At 42.4% G+C, this 23,585-nt stretch overlaps 1 protein-coding gene across 4 annotated transcripts in view; it reads left to right on the forward strand.

The window, feature by feature from the left end:
- The first annotated feature begins 220 nt into the window (after positions 1-220).
- Positions 221-23,585, forward strand: part of BGAL17 (beta-galactosidase 17) — a 274,438-nt gene continuing 251,073 nt past the window's right edge. For 2 of the 4 annotated variants that reach the window (XM_087692543.1, XM_087692541.1), the window contains exons 1-2: positions 221-530; positions 14,252-14,356. In XM_087692543.1, coding sequence (XP_087548669.1) covers positions 441-530; positions 14,252-14,356 — 195 coding nt within the window. In that variant the 5' untranslated portion in view covers positions 221-440. The remainder of the gene's footprint in view (positions 531-14,251; positions 14,357-23,585) is intronic. The other 2 variants (XM_087692542.1, XM_087692540.1) reach the window with 2 other exon arrangements.

Genomic DNA, 23,585 nt, shown 5'->3' on the forward strand with positions numbered 1-23,585 from the left:
CTTCTCTCATCTTTTGCTAATAGAATCGCCTTACCGCTTTCTCCCAAAAAAAAGAAAAGAACAAAAGAGATGTCATTCGGACAAACAGACTTCTTTAAACTTATTCTGACGTGCAAAATACTTGCAGACAGCCACGGCCTATTACCAACTTTTAAGAATAAAATTAGTTTACGTCAGACTCCAGAGAGACACACACACACGCTGCCCCACACACACACACACTCTCTCTCTCTCTCGTGGGACCCTGTTTGGCTCTTCCTGGAAGAGCAAGGGATAATCGATGATCGTATGGTGCAATAGAAGTTAGGTGTCGCAGTTTTTTCTCGTCAGCCAAAGTGTTTTCGACAAATTTTATTTGACTATCAGAAGCACCCGCCATGGGGTTGCATGATTCAGCTCTAATGAAAGACTAGCAGAAACCTGCAAGCCGGTTGGGGGCGATGGCACAAGACATGAAGACGCGATGCTTCCTTGTTACTCTCCTTCTAGCACTCGTCCCAACTGCGCGGCCTCAGTCCTCAACCTCGGAGGCAAGCTCTCTCTCTCTCTCCTCTCTCTCTCTCTCTCTCTACCTCTCTGTGTCTGTCTGTGACGCCCCTTTTTTGATTTCAAGTTCTTGTCAACAACTGTCAAAAGTTGCGTATTCGCTTTCAAGAGCTCGATTCAATCCACTCGTCTTGTTGAAGAGCGTAGAATTCAGTTTCCTGCAATCCTGTCACGATCCTAGGCACTTGGTGATCGGGAGCATTCAGCCCAGGACAAGCCTGCACGTGCAGCTGATCCCTATCACTGAGTTAATAGTGATCTTCGCTGCTATGTGCGACACGTTTGTGAAGCCAGACAGCCCCCACAAATCGTGGGAACAAGTTTTCTTTTGTCAGAATGATAAAAAGTGGAAGAATGCTTCCACACTGAAGGCGAGGGCACGAATGGAGGGAAGTTACTACAATGAAAGAAGGATTCAATGAATGCCGAATTGACTGACCAAGTTACTACAACAAGTTTTTAATAGAAATTGTTTGTTTCACTTCGAGTGAAACAAAGATGTAAAACGTTGCATATCGAAGTGTTTCATTAGTGAAGCGTTTCACGCTTGGTGAAAAGCGTTTCATGGTTACCTTGGTAGATCAGGTAACATATCCAAAGTGTGTGGGCATGTGATAGGCCTAAACTTATGGCTAAGTTTTAAAAATGGAGGTGTTGGAACATTGATAGCCTTCCCTCTCTCTATATCGAAATGCTTCAATACCTTGCCAAGTTAACATATCCAAAGTGTGTGGGCATGTGATAGGCCTAAACTTATGGCTAAGTTTTAAAAATGGAGGTATTGGAACATTGATAGCCTTTCCCCTCTCTATATCGAAATGCTTCAATACCTTGCCAATGTATTCCTTTTGAGACAAATAGAGTATCTTTTTGTCTCGATCTTGCATAATACATATACCAAGAATGTGACTAGCATTTTCCAAGTTCTTTATGTCAGAAAGGTTTCATGTAATCTTTTCTTTAAAGCATCAATATCTATAATGGACTTTCCAACAATCAGCATGTTATCTATATATAGAATTAAAATCATAAGGCTATCATTCCTAGCCTTTCTTGTATGTAGGTAGTAATCAATCTCTCCTTTTGTACCTTTGAGACTGCAAAAAGGTGTTAAACTTAAGATGCCATTCCTTGGGAGTTTGTTTCAAACCATATAAGCTCTTATATATCTTACACACCAACCGCTCCTTGTCTTCCAAAACAAATCCCTTAGGTTGTTGTATGTAAATATCTTTATGCAAGTCCCCATGGAAAAAAGTAGTCTTTACATCTATCTGAACTAATTTTATATCCTCCCTAGCAACCAAAGCAAGAATTGTACGTAGGGTGATTATCTTGACTACTGGTGAAAAGATCTCATCAAAGTCAATCTCCTTTTCTTGCTTAAATCCTTTGGTCACCAATATTGTCTTGTATTTAGGCAATATATCAAGTGGAGATACCTTCAACTTATAGATCCACTTATATAGCAATGTATGTTTTCTCTTAGGCAAAGAAGCTAACTTTCAGATGATATTTTTTTCCAAAGAATCCATCTTTGACTACATAGTTCTCTTCAACTTATGATTGTCATCCCTAATCATAGCATCTATATAACAAGAAGACTCACCACAATTCGTGACCATGATACACTATAGAGATGGACTATTTGCATTTGGTGGTCTAAAAATCCTTGTATACTTGTGTAAACTAGCCCAACAAGAGTCTTTGATTGTCTCACTTGTCTATTCTATAAAACATGAGATTGTTCACCATCTTGTGGCACTTCCATCTCAGCACTTGCTAGCTTTCCAAGACTATGCGAAATATGTCGTACAATCTGTTCATATGTTGGTTGCCCATTCTCTTGAAACACTACTCTACGAATCTCAATCATTTTAATAGGTTGCTTATGCATTTTATCCCCATTACAGATAACATCATGGCTGCATACTATATTCTTTGATTCCAAGTGATGACGGGTGCGGAGTTACTAATGGCAATTTTGAAAGTATCCCAACTCTCAGGCAAGGTGACTAACAAGAACATGGCCTTCACTTAATCATAAAAGACAATCTTTTGAGATATCAGTTAGTTGAAACTGGTGTTAAACTCATTGAGGTGATTAGACATTGAAGCCCTCTTCTCCATGTGGAGATCAATGAGTTTTCTTACCCAATAAACTTGCAAGGTCGCACTTTCTTTTTTATATAGATCAACAAGCTTTTTTCATACGCTATATGCACTTGCTATCTTTCAAATTAAAATACATAGACTTAGAGAGTGTCAATATAATAGCAAAGCATGCTAGCTCATCTAATTCCTTCCATACATTTGCATCCACGTCCTCAAGCTTAATCCTGCTACATTTAATCCATTATATTTGATCAGCTTTACCTACTTCTTGTGGACCAATGCATTGTATATTTGCTCTTTCCAATATGAAACTTTTGTAACATCAAGCTTTTTAATATCGAACAATGCATTATTTAAACTCGATGAAGAAGCCATAATGACAAAAGTATGTTTGCACACCAAAAATAGCAAGATATACCCAACTACAAGCTCAAAATAGACCAATGGATTGTAAACAAAGTGCCTTACAAAGCTAAGCAATGGCTATCCAAATATCAAACTAGCTTAAATCTAATGTAAAAATGATATTTTAGCACTCCCAAAGACGTATGAATTTTTTGCAAGCTATCTTTGTAAAGATATGCTAGGGTTTGCAATGAGAAATCACAGAAAGCATGACCACGATTGAAACATAAAACTCACATATAGTGATGTGCAAAACTCAAGCCCTAATTGCAGAACTCAAAAGTTAGACATAGAAACACACACACGCACACACACACACACATACACATAGAATTTTGAAGTGAATGAATGTTTTAAATGAATGTAGGAGTGTAGAGAATTCTCAAGGGTAGAGCTAAAGAGTGTAGGAGAGTGACGTCCATCTAAGATGGGTCTCAAGTGTTGTAACCACCGATCGGACACGTTAGAGAGTGAGAATCTACAAAATGCTGATCACCAAGGCAGTAGGCAGCTAGGCAACATCAGAAAGAGGTGTCTGATGATGAAAGGAGTAGATTAGCAAACTGCAGCTGTAAACAGTAAAATACAGGGCTGAAATGTGTTGCTTGATAGAGAGGATGGCTTGCACTATCAAAATACACATTGTTTGACTTGAATGGGTGCTTATCAATAGGGATGGCAGCTGAAAACTGAAAAGAGATGCTGTTTGGGACTTCTGATGCAGTTGCCAGCAATTGGTATAGTTGCCAAGTAGCAGTGGATAGGCTGATGATAACATGGTAGCAACTTGTTTATTTATAGATGCAAAAGGATCCTCTCAAATTAGGGATTTGCATGTGGGACGTAGAAACTCTCTAGAACTGCTCTCCATTTAATGTTTTGTAATTTGCATGTTTTGGGGCTGTTTTAAAGAGCTAATTAGTACGGAATGAATTTTTAGCTCGACACTCCCTCTTAGGTTCAAAACTGAAACTAGTATTCATAGAAAAGCAAGGTTTAGTGTAAAGCTAATTGCAAAAATTTCAAAAAAACCTTTAAAACTTAAAGAAGAAGGTTTAAATCCTTGAAGCCTTGAAAAATTTTAGTTATAAAATGGTAAATATAAAGTAAATTTATTTAAAAATCCCTCCAAAATTTTGAGTTAGAGGTTTTTGTATCTTCCACAAAAAATGTTTTTGTGAACATTGACCGCTGGCGGAACGTTTCAGCTCGTTCCCTGTCCCGTTCCCTCCCGTTCCCTGCCGTTCCAAGGCCATTCCTTGTTTGAAACGGTTGTTCCAGTAGCGGACGTTAAAAAAATAAATTGTTGATTGACATCGGTTTAGGGTCGCGACTCTCTGGCCGACGTTACCTGCTGTCACTAGCCCAACTCTCTTGCCTCTCCCGCCTCACTCGCCTACCTTGCTTGCCTGCTCCGGCTTGCTCCCGCCTGCTTCCGCCTGCTTCCGCCTGCCTGGCCCGCGGCTTGTCTCTCTTGTCTACTTGGCCTGGCTCTTGTTCGCGATCAGGTGAGTTCTGAGGAATTTCGTGTTGAAATTTTGGCTGAAATTTTTGCAATTTCATTGAACTTTGACACATGCATGTTGAAATTTTGGCTGCAAATTTCTGCAATTTCATTGAACTTTACTGATTATTTGTCACTTTTATATAGATGGCAGCATTGACATCTATGGGATCTTCATCATCCTCAGCAAGTACTTCATTAATAACTGGATGAAGTTGAAGCACTACTTGGTCATGGTGGGATAAGGTAGATGCAGGGGTGCCATTGAGAGGTGGAGGGGCTCGCCTTTGGAAATGCAAACTTTGCTCTTATGCTTGCACTAGTGGGGTTGATAAAGTGAGCCCATCTTCTACATGAGGGAAAAGAGGTGCGTTTTTGCACCAATATATCAATTGAGAAAAGGCAGGAGTTACTTGACCACATAGCCACTTCTATGGGGAATTCACATACCAGGAGGATGCCAAATATAGCAATGGATCCAAGAACATGGACTCCAAGGCCAGCAAGGCATGGTGCTTCATGCAGAAGACCGCCGGGATTAGTGGCTACGCAGCCTTATCGTGGGCCATCAGTTGGCAGCAGGTCATGGTGTTAGACAAAGTTCATTGCACACTTCATGGGAACCAAAGAAAGAAGAGGAAAGAGATGTAGTAGTGTCACACTTCTTTTACCATGACCATATTGCATTCAAATCAGGCAGGTCACCTTATTTTTTAAATATGGTGACAAAGATTACAGAGTATGGATCCACCCCCTTCATCAGAAACTATCAGGACTACATTGCTTCAGAAGGAGAAAGCAGCCATAGAGATTGCAAGAGGAAATATTTGCAATCAATGGGCAAGAAATGGAGTGACATTGATAGTAGATGGATGGAGTGACACACGCCATAGGTCCATACATGGTGTTGTCACATATTCTCGTGGGGATGTATACTTCATTGCTAGTCATGATGCTTCAGAGACTGGAAAGAGTGCAGATGTATTGGCATCTAAGTGGTGTGAGGCAGTGCAGGTTGTTGGGGCAGAAAATGTAGTACAGTTTGTGGCAGATGGTGAACTTACAAACACAAGGAAGCTGGAAACATTTTAATGTCAATGTATCCACATATCACCTTTAGTCCATGCATGGCGCATTGCTTGAATAACTTGTTGAAGGATATTGGAGACTTGCCATGGATTGCATCTCTTGTTGCGAAAGGCAACAAGATTATTACATTTATATGTAATCATCAGTACTTGCATGTTGAGTTTCGCAAGAGAAGTAACAAAGAACTTCTCAAATACTCTAATACACGATTTGCATATAACTTTCTTATGCTTAGTTGATTGCACTATTGCAAAGGTACAATTAGGGAGCTATTTGCTAGTGACGAGTATGAAAATTGGACTGGGACTGCCACTGCTACTGCTGTGTTATGTAATGCATATATCTCTGATAGAGATTTTTGGGATGAGGTGAATTGCACCAACCAAATGGTTGATCCTATTATGCACATGTTGAGGCTTGCAGATGGTATGGATCCATGCATTGGGAAGATCTATGAAGGTATGGATCGCATGATTGAGAAGTTGGAGAGTTTAAAACCAAATGCAGACAGATATGAGCAGATCAAGGAGCTATGCATCAATAGATGGAATGAGTATGACTCTCCTATGCACGTTGCAGCATATGTGCTTGATCCTGAGTTTCAAGGAAAGATGTAAGAAAGAGACCTTGAGGTGGTCAAGGCTTGGAACACATTGCTTGCAAGGCTTTATCCTAGCCGTGAAATGTAACATAAAATTAAAAATCAGCTCTCTGTGTATCGGCAAACATTAGGGATGTTTGGTACAGAGGATGCACTAGAGGACATGACAAATATTGGGATTGCTTTATGGTGGGAGGACTACGGGGTAGAAGCTCTAGAGTTGCAGAGTTTGGCTATTCGTATTCTTAGCCAAACAATTAGCTCTTCTTATTTAGAGCAACTATGGAGCTCATTCAATCACATTCACTTAAAGAAGAGGAATCGTCTTGGTACAATGAAGACGAATGACCTAGTTTATGTGAGCTCCAATCTTCGCTTGCTAGCTCGTACATCAATTGTTGCAAAGACTGATTCTTTTATACATTGGGAAAAAGAAGACGATAATGATGATGATGGTGGTGGTGATGACCAGGATGTTGTTCAGCAAGATGAGTATTGAGGCAGAGTGGAGCCATCTTCCATGAATCAAAGCACTTAGCGGCTAGCCTTTTGGAACTTTAGAGTATTGACTTGGAAATTGGAGCTCTTGTAAATTGGATCTTTAGACTTTAAAGTTTAGTGCATATTTTGTGTCTTTGCAATGCACACTTGTTGGACTTATTCAACATTGTTAATTACAATGTTGAATCATGAATGGGACAATCCATTGCTGATTACAATGTTGAATCATGAATGGGACAATCCATTGCTGATTACAATGTTTTGAATCTTTATTAATGTTGAAACTTGATTATTATGTCTCTAATTTCACGAATTATGGTTGATATGATATATCTCTCTAGATTCTAAGACTTAAGTGTTGATTCTGTGTGTGTGTGTGTGTGTGTGTGTGCGCCGTTCCCTCCGTTCTCGTTCCCTAACTTTGGGCATTCCCCCCATTCCGGGAGGTTCCATTCCCATTCCTATTCTCGTTTCTCATTCCTGGTAACTATGCACTAGAGGCTGGTGATGATATGGCAGCAATTGTGATGGGTTGGACAGCTAGTGTAGAGACAACTGATGGGGCTAAAACCTGCAAGACAAGGGATGAGATTGAATGGCGGGGATAGCTGTCTATTTATAGATGAGTGGACCCTCTCATGACTCTGCAGTACATCAGACCACGTAGTAACATCCAAGTCAATGCAAGACCGATAAGTGGTATAAGATCCTGCAATGGTCAAGCTCCAAGAGAAACCCAAGTATTTGTACAACATCCAAATAAGTGGCTCTATAAAGTACATGACAGTAGACAAAGTGCATAGCCGAGTAAGTATCAAGAGCAACAGCTCTCTAACCTGTATGGGCAAAAGTAACCCAACTAGCATAGAAGCTAGGCAACACAAAAGCAACAAAGCCATAACTGCTAAACCCAAGCACTGTCAAAAAGTCTAGTGATCAAGGAGTAACCCGCAAAGAACCAAGCATCAATGAGCAATGAAATCTCAATAACCAACTCCCAAGACAATGGAACAAGCACTGCTCAAAATATATATTTGTATCCAAGTAAATCCAAGATCCGTAATTGGGACATTAAGGGCCAAATAGCATCCAAGATGCATAAGTGATAAACCAACCAAATGTAAACTGCTCCGCAAAATTCTCAAATGCAAGTCAATTCAAGCCCAAACATCTGCTATACTGCAACCGAATCCAAAAGCATCCACATCAGACATTAGTTCCATAATGGGTAGCATGGGACATAAACCCTGTCAAGTGAAATGCCAACTGCAAAGAAAATGACAGTGAACCAAGAATTGAGCTCTACTCTTTGCTCAAAAAACATCTGGAAGTATAAAGATCAAAGTGGCATCATCCACTATGAGCTCTCTATAGAGCTTTGCAAAGATCTGCTACTCCTCATCAACCTCCTAGTGTACACTAGGAAGAAGGTCATGCATCAACTTGAATGTATTAGCATTCACCTACACAATGCACATAAGATTATAAATACTAAATCGTTAAGTATAAAATTGAAAACAACAAATTTAAACTTGCCTTAACCAAAACGATAAGTGTTTACTTCTATATTCAGCATTTGTTCCTTGTTCACTTCAGATTTCTTTCTTCTTTCCTTGTAGTCTCTCTCTGTTCCTCTATCTCTACGTTCGTGTTTCCTTTCCGCTGCACACTCAGACACAAACTACATTCTTCATCATAGTTCTTGACACCATACAAAGACTAACATCAAGGTTCCTCTTCCTCCTCCAACATCAACATCCATGGTATTCTATAGGTTTCAACATTTATCTTTGACATCAACCTCCCTTCCCTATTGTGCCTCCCCTTTGCATAGCATGATCATACTCATCTTTATTGAAGGGTGCTTGGGCAAGTGAATAATTTCGCAAACACTGAGAGAGAAAAGTAACACAAAAGATGATGAAAGATGAATTATGTTGATGAAGTGAATCTGATACAAGGGTGTCGTAGCACAAAGGAAGCCCTAGAGTGCAGGAAGATTGCCAAAGAAGCCTCTTAAGTTTGCAAACGCAGGATGAGGAGGTGTCACCTGGAGCAGGGAGACTGCCTCGAAGGGTGAGGAGCCTCTGAATTTGCAAACGCAGGGATGAAGAGTGGTACCTACGAGCAGGGAGACAACTGATGAAGCTTCCGTCTGCAAACGCAAGCTTGATGAGGTGACGCTAACCACTAGAGTGACGTCAGAAGGGTGGGAAGCAACAACGAACCAAATGCAAGGTGCAACTACCTCTGATGAAGGTGATGCCTGCTCGAGAGAGACGCCAGATGGTGAGGACTCTCCCTGGCAGCCAAACGCAAGAAGGTGGAGCTGCCAGAAGGGTAGAGGATGACCCTAGATAGGGTGGATCTGACACCAAGAGAGTGTAGACTCCTAACACAAATGCAAGGTGCAACTACCTCTGATGAAGGTGATGCCTGCTCGAGAGAGACGCCAGATGGTGAGGACTCTCCCTGGCAGCCAAACGCAAGAAGGTGGAGCTGCCAGAAGGGTAGAGGATGACCCTAGATAGGGTGGATCTGACACCAAGAGAGTGTAGACTCCTAACACAAGGCGTAGGAGCACAGAAGATGCTGTCGCCAACAATGGAGGATGAACGCCAACTGAAGAGGAGCACAGTGCCACCGTAAACACAGCCAATTGGAGATGAAGGTTGGCGCCAAGAGAGTGTGGAGATGGTGGTAGGAGTGGAGAGAGAGATGATGGAAGAGAGTGTCAGAAGACTGACGAAGAGAGAGTGGGAGTGACAAACTGAAGGATCAACCGCCGTAAGGAATGAATGAGAGAGTGGCCTATAAATAGGCACAGTCAGTCTAGGGTGGCTCCCCTTTTTGGGGCTGCAAACCCAAAACGCAAAACACAGAAACGCAAAAACGCCTGCGGATGAAGGGTTTCTCAACAAGAAACACTATCCAAGTGGCACCTACTACATGCGCATTCTCATCATGTAGTATTACTCTATGCATCTCATTGTGCAAAGCATCCCTAAGCAGATCCTAAGTTGTTTCCATTGGTGGTTCCTTTACCACTTTACCACCACACCTCCACACTTCTTCACCCATTTTCCTTATCATCGATACCGTCATCTGGTTGGGATAGCTTGTTTGTTTTGTGATATAGTGGATCTAAGCATCCCTTTCATTCTCCTCCAAGGCACATTTACTTATAGGATGAATAGTTTATTTAAAACCCTCAACTAAAAACCAAAAACCAAAAGAAAAAAAGAGACAGAGTTCGATTCCATCTACCTTTGTACGTCTTGGCAGGCCGCTAGACAATCAATAAGCACCCTTTGTCCGATGCCTTGGCCACTTTGGGATGATCACTTGGGCTTTCTTGGTAAGATAAACATCACCTTTGTAATCTTAGTAGACCACTAGACAACCGATGTGCACCCTTTCTTCGATGCCCTAGCAACTTGAGATGGAACGCCTTAGGATAAAATTGGGCTAGCTATACTTACAGTCCCTTTTTGGTTCCAGTTTTGGGCTTGAGAGGGGGTGTTGAGCTTTATAAAATGCATTATAAACTAATTAGCTCTTTAAAACAGCCCCAAAACATGTGATTTCATGGCTGAATACCATATGCTCTTATGACAGATGTCTTATGCTTTACCGTACCGTCGTTGGTTATGTCATGCAATTGGCTATGACTCTTCTTCATGTGGGAGCTTTTGCATCCTTGGTTGATGTCTTTATGTCCTCCCGTCTGTTGAGGTTTCATGAGCCTTTGCAGCATGCTTCTACCACTGATGTACTTGTAGATAATTGTCTTTATGAGCAGGTTCTCTTTGTTGGGATAGCCCTTGACTGCTTGAGCTCTGTGGATGCTATGGATAGCCCTATTCATGATGACTTGGATTCCTTGTCATCTTCTACAGGTTCTTCTACTTCAGATGTTGTTTGCTTCCATTGTGGGAAGCTTGGGTATGTTCAAAGAAAATGCTTTAGATGGATTAGAGAGTAGTAGAGACAGAGACAGACTCGACATGAGCAGAGAGTTAGAGATACAACAGATGCAGTAGGTGTTACCACTCTTACTAGTGGTGAGGTACATGCAGCTACCCATGATGATGCAATTGAGCATGTACTCCTATCATCTTGTTTTCCTATAGCTTACTTGCTCAGTGATGAGGCCTATACGTTTGATTGGCTTTTGGACTCTATGGCATCTTGTCATGTTACCCCTCCCATGGTTCTCTTCTTACACGGAGGTTGACGGATATATTGATTTGGGCCTTGAGCAGTCTTATGCTATTGTTGGTACAGGGGATATACACCTAGCTTTGCCTAATGAGACTTCTCTTATACTTAGGGATGTTTTACATGTTCCCATGCTCAGTAAGAGCTGGATTTCTGTCAGTCAGTTGCATAATGCAAGATATACTATTTCTCTTCAGGATAGGTCATGAAAGATCTGTCATGGTTGCTTGGTTTTGGCCAGAGGTTCTAGAGTTGGTTCTCATAACCCAGTGCATGTCTCTCATGTAGGAGATTCTATGGTTGCAGTTATCCGGATACCACATGCATTGTTATGGCATTATCGCCTAGGTCATATGCACCACAGAGAGATGGAGATCTTGTCTCGTTTAGAATCGTTGTTGCCTCCTATGTCACTTACAGATCTTGATGCTTGCCTTGATTGTACTCTTGGTCCTTGCAGAGCCCCCTTGGCTTATGGCAATCATACGAGGCATGCTTCTCTAGATCTTGTCCATTGTGCAGTATATGGACCTATGCCTTCCCAGTCACTTGGTGGAGCGTCGTACTTTGTGACCTTTATTGATCATGCTACCCACCGTGTTTGGGCTTTTCCCTTGGTGCAGATTGAGGATGTTGCAGTTATGCTTGACAGGTTTATGGATTCTGCTGGTAGCAGGCCTAGGTGCTTGCAGATGGATTATGAGAGTCATGCTCTCTCTTATTGCTTTCGGACCTCTTGTCAACAGTATGGCATTGATTTCTTGTGCCCACGCTATTATGGGATTGCTCATGGCATGTGCCTGACCTTACAGGCAAAGGTTGTTTCTATGCTTACCACAACTGGGTTGTCTTATGGCTTTTGGGCTGAGGCCCTTATAACGGCAGTCTATTTGGTTAACAAGACACCGTGCTTGACCTTGGATGGCATTGCACCCCATGAGGCATGGAGTGGCATGCAGCCCTCCTATGATTACTTGAGGATGTTTGGCTGCCAGGCATCTGTACGTATGCCACATGAGCCTATGTCACGTAGATGTATCCTCCTTGGTTATGGAGATGGTGACTTTAAGGCCTATAGATTATGGGATTTAGATGCTCAGTCAGTCATACGCAGCCGTCATGCTGTCTTATATGAGACTCAGACACCTGTCAGGCCTCTTGATGAGCGTTCAGTACGCTTTATGGCTGATTTTACAGCAGCTATAGTGCCATTACAACAAGCTGTTTATGTTGAAAATGAGGCACTTATTGGCCCAAATGACGTAGCTATGCATAGCAGTTAGGGTCAGGATGTTGGTGGTCAGTTGCTAGACCCCTTGCAGGCTTATGAGAGCCGTTTTCTTGTAGTTTTGCAGGCTGGACAGCCAGCCATATGTTAGTCTTCCGCTTTGCTGAGGCCACATGTAGTCTTGAGACCCCGTTGGACGAGTGTCCGGGATGTTGGCTCTCTTTCAGTGATTTGACTCTGGAGAGTTTGACTGCTCTCCGCTGTCTTGTATGCGCCACGTTGATGCTATGCGTGACTCTGATGCTTCATAGCCGTGCACTGATGAGTTGTGCTTGCTTCATGAGAAGCATTCTTGGATTGCTCCATTGTATGGAGCTGCGGGATCGCTTATCTCTTGGATGTCATGGACTCGGGGATGCTTGACTTTTCTTCTGTAGAGGTTCCCGACACTTTCTTGCACAGCTCGCTTTCCGATTGGGCATTGGGTGAGATGTCATGATGCCTCATCTTGTCTTTTTTTTCTTTTCTTTGTTTTCACTCCCGAGCCACATTGGCATTTTAGTGGGAGGTTGTTGGGGTAAAAGGCCTCTGGGCCTGCCCGTGTACACTGTGACAGTCCACTCTTTATTCATATATAATATGATAGTGCAATAAGGCTGTCAGTTCAGTTGGACAGCACCTACATTGTGTGTGCTCTTCTCTCCCGCATCTTCCTCTTCTCCTTCTCCATTGCCATTGCATCCCCTTCAACATGATGCCAATGCCTTCCCCATATGCATCTCTAATAACTAGGAATGGCTTATTTAGAACATGTAGTTGATTTCTAACCTCAGAACTGACAGGTTACCTTTGCAACTGTCTGCAACTGTCTGCTTTGACAAACCATAACAAGGGACTACCCAACAACTATGGGGTTGGCTGATTAGTGTAAGTCATGCAAAGTCTTCTAAAAGCGAAGACCCGTGTAGGATACTACAATCAGTGTAATTCTATATTCCAGTTTGAATCTTGAGCCCCCAAGTTAATCTCAGACCATTTTTGTAGGATCTCAATCTAACAGAATGTTTGGGAATCCTGCCTACATTATACATTGCTGTTTCAAAAGTGCTGTGTTCTTGATTTGTTACAAATAGAAGCTAGTAGGGGAGTTATTAGAGATGCCACCAGGGATGCAACTGGTCTTTTCACAAACCATGGCAAGAGACAGAACCAGCGTTTGAGGGATTGACTGATTAGTTGTAAGTTACCCAAAGTTAAGAAAAGTTAACAGACCTTGTAAGATATCACAATCAGTGCTCAAATGTAGAGCTTATAGGTCATTTTTTGGGACCATTTTGCACAGCTTCCACTAGCAACAAGAAAAGTACAATGGCTTGGCTAGATTTGTTCATCCTTTGCTCACACACATTCAACTTTGCAAGTCTATATAGTTGTACTTACCATCATACTTACATTCGATTATTTGCATGATTTTTGGGGCTTCCAACTTAGTCGTGGATTACTTCTAAGTATTTACGTACTCAAATCAGTTCTTGGATTGCTTTATTTTTGTGGTTTTTGTTTTCTGGGTTTAAACACTTCACCTGAATTCCAAGTCTTTCTGTCCTCAAATCAGTTCTTGGATTGCTTTATTTTTGTGTTTTTTGTCTTCTGGGTTTAAACACTTTGCTTGAATTCCAAAGAGATTGAAGCACATTCTTCCTTGCATCATATCTTTGTGGTCTCATTTTGTGTGCTCTCAACCTCTTCACATATCAATCATTGTTATGTCCTTGATTGGCAATACAATTTTGATAAACTGCTATTCTCATTTTAATGTCTTCATGTTTTCCTATAGACTTAATTCATCTTTGCACAAGAGAGTGGACAATAAGCTTAAGATTGTTCAGTTTAGGCCCTAGGGTATTGGCCTTATTTCATATATATGAGGTGAAAAAATTATGTTCATAGCATACAACTGAGTGCATAGTCAATTGTAGTTATAACAAACAACTGATTCCATCGAGATGTAGAATAAATGTAATGGCGTTTTGTTTTGCAGGAGCCAGGAAAACATTTTGGAATTTCAGATGATTTGTTTTGGAAGGATGGAGAGCCATTTCGAATTTTTGGAGGGGATATTCACTATTTTAGAATTCATCCTGAAGTATGTTTTGAATATGAATGTTAGTTGTAGGGAAAATTACCAAAATATCCCTTTTTTGTTGAAATTCTCAGAATACCCTGCAAATTAAAAAGGATCAAAATACCCCTAACCTTTTGATCAAAATTTCAACACATGCCTCCTTTTGTAAAAATTCTTGAAGCACTAATCAAATTTTGGCAAGTTCCTAACATACCCATTGTGAATTATGTGCAAATTTCTCAGCACATCATATTTTGCAAAATTTTGTGGGATAATCATATTCCATTAATGTGGATGACAGATACATTAAATTTTCTGGTATTACCACTGATGGGATGAAGTAGCTCATGACTCATGCAGACAAATGCAACTATTTTTGAGCTCATTGGTGGTGGTTTATGCTTAAACCAGTCACGAGTATATCCTTGAATAGAAAGAAATGGAATGACAAACTTTAGAGTAGCTTGATTGAAAGAGATATAAGGTTATTTTGGTAATATGTGAAATTTGAGGGGGATTTCGGGACCATCGACAAAATTCTAGTGCTTAAATGTTTTAAGGCTTCTTGTATAAGTAGTTTTTTTTTGTGGATTTAGATGCGAAGAGTTTGGCATTGCTGGATATCGTGTTCAGAATATTAGTATGCTTTTGCCACTTTTTGATTCAAGATACTTTTTTATGTCTACCATCCTTGAATATGTGAAATTTGCTCAACATTCATCTTTGGGAACTTTATTGCCAAAGATATATCAAATCAGCCCTCAATAACTTGTCCCTTCTTTGAAGATCACTTTCCTAATATCAAAATAAAGTAAGGATACATCTTTGTTTCTTGTTAGTATATGAGCATGCAAATATTGAACTTTGTGAAACTTATGACACTATCAATGGCAACACCTTTTATACCCTTGTTGATATGAGTGCTCAAATTAGTGCCTTCTAGATAGTTGTTGATTTTTTATAAAATAGAACCACTTTAATTGATCTTACAAGAAAACATTATTTTTCTTAAAAAGATTCTTAAATAGAATATGTAAAAATGTAGAGGCAAGCGCAAGCTCAACCGCCAAGACCCACGGACTGCTCATTTTTTAAAGCGTTTCAAGTGAGCACTAATGGCTACCTCTCACATAGTTGATGTGCCATCCCTCCCTACGAGTGTAGTGAGCTTACCTTGATGTCCGATAGAGTTGCTTCCTCTCTTAAGCACTCCGATAGCTCCACGATTCTTGATGTAAGCTCAAGCATCCTCAAACCTCTATCTCCAAGCTTCATCCTCCATAGCCATGTACGAGACATGAGAAGAGAAGAGAAGAAGAGGAGAGATGGAGGAAGGCTTCACCTCCAAGATCCCTCACTCACTCACTCACACTCCCTCACTCACTCACTCACTCATAAGCAAGAAGAGAAGAGAAAAAGAAGAAAAGAGAGAGAGTCCACTTTACCACACATGAAAGAATCTGCTCTCATTCATCTTTTAAACTTTATATACAAAGCCCTAAATCCCATTTGGATGGTCATCCCCTTTTTACATGGCCGGCCATAGCTTAGGCTCTTTTTTCCATTGTTATCCTATCTTCCTAGCTTCCTTCCTACTGCCCATCTACATTTACAATTTGCACAGGTCAGAGCCCGGTGCTCTTAAAATAAATCACATTGCGCCTTGCACTCTTTTACAAAAGTATTGGCTTGCACTTTTTCTTGAGCGCCTCTCCTTGATTTAGGACTTTTTCACACTTTTTGTGTTTCCCGATTTTTCTTGGCGTGCCTTTGTTCTCCATTCTGCTTTTGCCTTGGCTTTGTCTTCTGCTTTAGATTTTTTGGATTTTTCACCTTGTTCGTTTGAGGGTTAACATTACTCCCCTCCTAGTTGAGTGCCAGTCGCATGTCACTTGTTGGATGGTGAGTCGGACTCTGTTGCTGGAGTAGCCAAGTGGCTTTTTGAGTATGTATACAAGTCATATTGGGAGGTGTGTTGAAGGGATCTATGGAACTTGAAGGCCCTTGAGTTGGAGATAACCCCTGATATTGGAGGGATTTATGGACCTGTTGGAGGGATTTATGGAATTGAAAGACCCTTGCGTTGGATATGATCCCTGGTGTTGGATGGATTTATGGACCTATTGGAGGGATTTTTGGAATTGAAAGGCCCTTGCGTTGGATATGATCCCTGGTGTTGGAGGGATTTATGGACCTATTGGAGGGATTTTTGGAATTGAAAGGCCCTTGCGTTGGATATGATCCTTTGTGTTGGAGGGAGGTTGAGGGGTGGGTCCATCTTTGAAATTGAAAATGATGCTAGATGGATCCATCATTTGACTCTCTGTAGCTGAGTTCACCTATGCTGTTCTCAATGAACTTCTTCATTCACTTTCTGATTGTGGTTGTTGCATCTGCCTCTACACATGGCGTAGGATGAGGAGGGCATTGCATGGATGATGGGGTCTTTGAAGCTGGTGGTGGGGCCTTCGATTGTACCTGGAAAGAAAAGAAAGGTGCATTACCTGTGGGTGTGTGCCATTGTCGTGGGGTGCATTGTGCGCATGCTAGTGGGATGGAGCTTAGGATGACAGGTCTAACCATATGTCTTGCCTTTGATGTGCCCTAAGTGGGAAGTAGGGGATCAAAATAAGGCTAGGGGGGTAGGAACAGAGCTGGCCGACTGGGGCTATCGGACGTACCTAACTTAAGGACCCCTAGATGCAGTGGCTGTGGTGGATGTGCAACTTGCGGTGGTGACGTGTGATATCTTTTCTGTTTTCTTTTCCTTTGTATTCTCCTCTTTGTTTTTTTTCTCTCTTTTTTCTTTTAAATTTTTAATAATAATAATAATAATAAAGTTACATAGTCGTGACAGAAGTTTAATCTTCGTCGTCGGAGTGAAGTGGAGAATGGGGCTTAATAGATTTATTAAGGAATCATCGGCTTTGGAGATACCCCTTGAGGTTTAGGCGGACTTGAAGGGTGGTGGTGGAGAGGAATGGATGATTGCAGCGGGTGAAGCGGCTATCATTCATGTCTTCTAGTAGAGCTAAGCAAAATGAAGGCAATAGAGTGGCTCGCATCATTAGCCGAGCCATCGCGCAACTATCTATAGCGTTAGGATCAAAATGGAGTATTGGGAGGCTGTGCTCCTGTGGGGTGGGGTCTTGCCTAAGGAGTATCCTAAGCAATCTAAGGTAATTACAAGTGGTAATAAAGGCGAGGTTAGGGCATGAAGAGAATTCGTTAGTGAATTGGATTAGAGTATTATACAAGTTTTCTGACGTGAAAATGAGGGCATCTTAATATGTAGTACAATGAGGATTATAAATTACAGGAAAGTCATATTGGCCGTGGACATTGGAGTCAAAATCCACTCCCACCCTTCGAGGGTAGGGCATAAAGGTTGAGTCGTTTCGCTCGAAGGGTTGAGTGTTGCAAAAGGCCATCCAAGTGTCGAGGGTAGGGCATAAAGGTTGGGTTGTTTTGCTCGAAGAGTTGAGTGTTGCAAAAGGCCATCCAAGTGTCCAGGTTGGTGTTGCAAACCCTTCTTCTTTATGTAGGTTGGCATTTGTAGCCGGGCACAGACCGTGGTACTTCAAAAACTTTATTTTGCCAAAATTCGGCGTCTTCTGTGGCCCATAATGTGGGGTTCTGCTCTCTCTCCTCCAGCCATCTTTGTCCGAGCTCGCTTCCGATGTTGATTACCTCCTCCACCACCTTGATAGGTAACACTCTACGCAGGGTGGTGGGGAGTTGGAAGTTGAGGTCGAAGGGGCTCCTGGCCATTTCTTGCCTCTCCCAAATTATGAGGTCGGCGTGGAAGCTTGTTGGGGTACCGTCCGCACATGGTGGGATAGATGCCTGGGGTGTCCTCACTCCCTTGGCATTCCATTTTCTCCTTGTCTCCTCCACCATTTGCTTCATTCTTTCTCTCAGTGCCCCCTTTCTTTCTGTGGAGGTGTTTGCGTGTTATTGCTCTTCAGGCCTCGGAGAAGGAGGCGGTGGGATAAGCTCATCTTCATGTGGTTCCATTTTAAAGTTCACGTACACCTCCCTTTCCTGGCTTGGCTCTTGTTGCTCCTCTTCGACGAACCTGAGTGCATTCACTTCTTGTGAGATTAGGCTTGCCAATAGGAGATAATGGCATTGTTCTTCCAAGCTTGGGCCAAGTCCACTAGGTTGTGGCGGCATCTGCAATCTGGCCTGCAGTGCCCTACGAGCCATTCCAAGTTTCTTTTTCATTGTCTCCATGGACTTTCCCTCCTTTGCTTGGGTGACGTCCAATAGGATTTCTAGAAAGGCGCGTTGTTAGGTGTGGAAGCTCACTCGGGTAGCCTCCGTTGTGCTTTCGGCAAGTATCTTTTCTTTTTTGGGTTGAGTGAGGCGACGTGCCAAGGCTTTGACTCTTTTTTCGTTCTGATTGGCCCATTCTTCCCCCCTCTTGTTCATGTCTTCGAGGCTTTCCGCCTGCCTTTGGGCTAGCACTGTCAGCCTTCATTCTTGGTCTTCCATTTGTCCTTAGCTTTTGCTGCTCTTCTTGTGCCGAGGTAGCCTCTTGGGTTAGTCTCTCCACCTCTGTTTCATACCTGCGAGCTCTTTCCTCCCTTAGCTCCTCTAGCTCTTCTGTGGCTTTAGTGAGTTTCTCCATTTGAGCTTGCAGACCTTCGTAGAGTGCCACAATCTCTTCATTGTGCTATCGTAGGCGTCGTGTGGCCTCGGTTTCTCCGTTCAAGCGCACCTGCCATTCAGCTTCTGTCTCTTCCTTAGCTTGTAGCTGCTCTTTCAGCTCATTGACTTTCCTTTGGGCCATGGCCATTTGGCGTGTTCTCTCCAGTTGGAATGCCACCATGGCCTCCTTTTCAGCTTCAAGCTCTGCTACCGCGGTTCTCTTCTCCTCCTTGTCTCTCTCTAGTTGAGAGAGGATTTCTTTGATGTACTCATTGTATTCTTCGGGCAGCCTCTTTGTTGCAGGGACGGAGGTTGTAGAGCCTGCCACCTTTTGCTTCTTAGGGTCTCGCCTCGACTCGGCGTTTGCTGCAGCCGGTCTTTTGATTCCTACCAGGGGGTTCCTTCTCTTGCTTCTTGGCCCATTTCCTTATTCACAAAGTACTAAACCCAAGCCATTAGGCTGCTGGCATCCACTTGGGTCGTAGAACTGGGAGTGGAGATGGCGGTGGTGGTAGCGCTCATCGAGAGGGTAGGGATGGGGGTGATTGGAGCCTTGCCCTTGCCTTCTTGTACTGCAAGTGGCACAAACTCAGGCACATAGGCACTTGAGCTCGGCTCTTCGTTTCTAATGGGGCTTGCGGGTTTTGGCTCATCGTACGTGGATTGCTGCTCAATGGACCTGTGCCTGGCAAGGGCCATGTCTTCCTCCTCTTTTTTCATTAGCTCCTCCTCCTTCTCTTCCTACTTTTTCTTCCTCTCCTCCTCGGCCCGTTTGGACTCCCTGTGGGCCCTTTGCAAGTTCGCCCTTTCTTGTTTTCTCCTCTCCTCTTGCTATTCTTGTGCAGTTTTCTTCTTTGTCTTCCTAGCCTCTCCCCGGCTAGTTTGCTCTTCTTGTTCCTTGCCCTCTTCTTCTTCACTCAGCGTTCTTTCACTGGACTGTGCCTCCCGTTCCTGGTGGGGTGGCGACCTGTTTGGTGTTTCGTCCACCCCTTTTTCTCCTTCTTCCTGCTCCTATCCCAGGGCTTTCCTGATGATCTGGGTGAGGATCCCACCGAATCCGATGGTTGCAGCCTTTGAAGACGAAGCTTTTCTTTTAGCCTTGGTGGCGGGAGATTGTTCTCCATCGGGCTGCCCTCTTGTTGCAAAGGCTTTTGTTGAGGTCTCAATGGTCTTCCTCACAAACCCATTGAGGTTGACCTTATCTAGTGACCTTGCTATGACACTCTCCAGCAGGGGGATGTTGATGCGGCTCATTATGGAGTTGTATCTTTGGCTAGAAAATAGTACGTGCACCATCTTGGCTTGGAGTTGGATTTCGGGATCAGGAATATCTGTCAAGCTGATATCGTCATTGGTGTAGAATTTTACCTTGTCCATTCCTAGTAAGGCATATAGTCTCTTTTCGGCTTCCTTTCTACTTTGTTCGCCACGCCCAATGTCTTTTTCACCAACTCAGGGGTCAATTTGATCTGCACTTGGCGAGTTTCCTCCTCCTCATGTACAGTTATGGTGCTGCAGTTTCTGTGGAAAGTCCTCAGGAACTCTGCATAGTGGAAGTAGTCCACCCCCCGGCTCACTGCTTCCATGTATTTCTGCAGATTGCATTACTCGATGATCTGCCTTACTACCCGTTCTTCAATCGACACATCATCTAGGTTGAAGATATGCCAGAATTTGAATTGGTTGAAGGCTCACATTTCCACCGAAAGTCCATATTTTGCTTGCTCTTCCTCTGAAAAAGGCAATTTGCTAGCCTTTTCTTGGCTTGCCATGGTGGGTGCCTGTCATGAAGTCATATTCGCCATTATTGGTTTTCAGAGTAATTGCAAGCAACAGGAAACGATACAGTGGAAGTAGTCTATCCCCGGCTCACTGCTTCCATGTATTTCTGCAGATTGCATTACTCGATGATCTGCCTTACTACCCGTTCTTCAATCGACACATCATCTAGGTTGAAGATATGCTAGAATTTGAATTGGTTGAAGGCTCACGTTTCCATCGAAAGTCCATATTTTGCTTGCTCTTCCTCTGAAAAAGGCAATTTGCTAGCCTTTTCTTGGCTTGCCATGGTGGGTGCTTGTCATGAAGTCATATTCGCCATTATTGGTTTTCAGAGTAATTGCAAGCAACAGGAAACGACTACATGCTTGTTGAACTGAAATGCTTGCTTGTAGAGGTAGACTTTTTCTTCCCAGTAGTCTATTGATTTTAACTTTTATTGACATTTTTCTTAATCACAAGTTGTTGCATTTTACCCTTGCAGTGTGTGCTTTTCCTTTATTGTTTTCTTTATGTGTTTGGTTTGATTCACCTTACCCCTTCCCCCTTTGTAACGAAAAGAATCCTTCCTAGGATGAGAGGGTTAGAGGATGAAAGGCCTTAGCGCACAAGCTTAATGTTTTGCTTTCCCATGAGCCAGGCGTAGAAACTCGGATTATAGTCTAACCGAGCATAGCTATCCATATCGGAAGGGCGGATGCCCACATGTGTAATGTAAGTGAGGACATCAAGTAAGAAGTCACCAAAGGCCACTTTGCTAGCAACGTGCAACTCCTCCTCAGTGAGGATGCGATCTTAATAAGGGAGTTCTTTAATGTGGTCTTCCATGGGCCAATTACGGAGAGTAGTCAATGCCCTATATGAAGTTGGAGCGATATAGGTTGGGTCATATTCAGATGATTTGATTGTGCGTCGCTGTTTAGCGTTGGTCATTATTTGGCATCTCTCTGGCTCCCATTGCAATCGTAGAGTGTACCATTTTTGCAAGAAGGGGTAATTGTTGTCGGCAAGCCGTTGCAACTTCTCGATTTCTTGTTTTGTGGACATGATCGTGCTCTTGCTATACGACGTGATGAGACGTTGTTTGATTACTTGTTCCTTGGATATCTCGGTTGCAATTAACTCCGCAGTTGCTTTGGAAGCTTTAACGAATATGAATTCCGACTTCTCCCAAGAGCAAGGGAGTGTTCGCAGTTCCGTTGCTTTAGGTTCTTCCAAGAGTCTTAGATGGTCAAAGATGGCACCAATCTCACATGAGGGCACGGTTGTGGCTGCGGTTGATGTACTACTTGGTGCGTTTGAGAGTTGAGGGGGTCAAAGATGGTGCAGAGATACTTGGAAATGGAAGTTGCATAGCCAATTTAATTATTGGCCAGTCAGATTATTTTTCAGGGCATTGAAATAATTATTAGATTAATTTTCAGTATTTTAAGGTTGAAAATTAATATTAAATTATGAAAAATGCTGGAAAAACCATTTGCGAAGGTTGCCACTTATGAAAAATACCCATGCAAAACTGAAAAACGTCTTTAGAGACTGGAGTGAGACATTTTTATAAATTCAGCCTGCAAGAGAGAGGGAGGGGAGGTTGTTGGTCTGATTTGCAGCCATTGGAGGACCTTCTGAGGCAGCAAGAAGCAAAAGAAGACCAATCAACAGCAAGAGACAACATCTACAGGTTGTTGAGGCACGGTAGCAGCAGTAAATGATTGATTTTCTTCAGTTCTTTGCATTTACATGTTGTTGTGACAGGGTAGTAGCTGCACTTCACTGATTTTCAATCATTCTTCGTGACAAAACTTTGAATTTTCTCTCTCTACAACCTTCCCTCTCATCTCCCAGTCATTTCACAGCCTTGCTCTGAAGATCTTAGCATTTGGACCCTTGGAGGCTGAGAAATTGCAAATTTCTCTGCTGTAAACCCTAATTTACAGCAGAAATTAGGGTTTAGCAGCAGCCTTGGGAAGCGTGCCAGAAATTGGAAGCTCCAAGACTTGGATTCAATAAGATTGAAGGTTTTTTTTAGCTGAATTCAGGTGGAGGACTAGCCAACCATTGAATTTGGGGCATTTTCCATTTCCATCAAAGTGGGTGAAGGCCAATTGATTGCCCGAATCAAGGGGTAAATCAGATTAAAAACTTGGTGGTGATTCATCACAGTAAGGGGAGTTGGAATACCGAAAGGGATTGGGAGAATCCCATTGTAATTCAACTTATTCTTCAATAAAGCTAAAGAAATACCGAAAGGGGCGCCAATTTTGGGGCCAATCGAGTGTGCATTGTCTAAGATCAATAGGTAAATTTGTATTTTCTTCTTCAATAAAGTTAAAGAAATACTAAAAGGGGTACCAATTTCGGGGCCAATCGGGTGTACATTATCCAAGATCAAAAGGTAAATTTGTATTTTCAGATTTGCATTAATTGTTTGTTGTTGTAATTTAGTTGTAATTAGGGATTTACCACCCTATCCGAGGAGGAAGGCTGGTTACAGGTGCGCTACTATGGCATTGAAAAATGTCATGCCTGTTGAGGCTTGGAACAGCCATAAACCTTCAATTGGTCACTTTCATACATTTGGGTGTCTTGCATATGCTCATATTCCCAAAGTATTGAGAAAGAAGTTGGACAATAAGGTTTTCAAGTGTATATTTGTGGGGTACAGCAGTGAAAGCAAAGGGTAGAGATTATAAATCCTATTTCCAAGAAAGTCTTTGTCGGTAGGGATGTGATTTTTTATGAAAAATCAGAATTATCTCTTGCTGGTTTTGACACATATCAGGCTGCAAATGATGTGTTTGAAGGGTTGTTGCCTATTTCT

This window comes from Lygodium microphyllum, chromosome 14, assembly GCF_053477565.2.
Source record: "Lygodium microphyllum isolate KBCC chromosome 14, Lygodium_microphyllum_v1.1.10, whole genome shotgun sequence".
NCBI classification, from domain to species: Eukaryota; Viridiplantae; Streptophyta; class Polypodiopsida; order Schizaeales; family Lygodiaceae; genus Lygodium; species Lygodium microphyllum.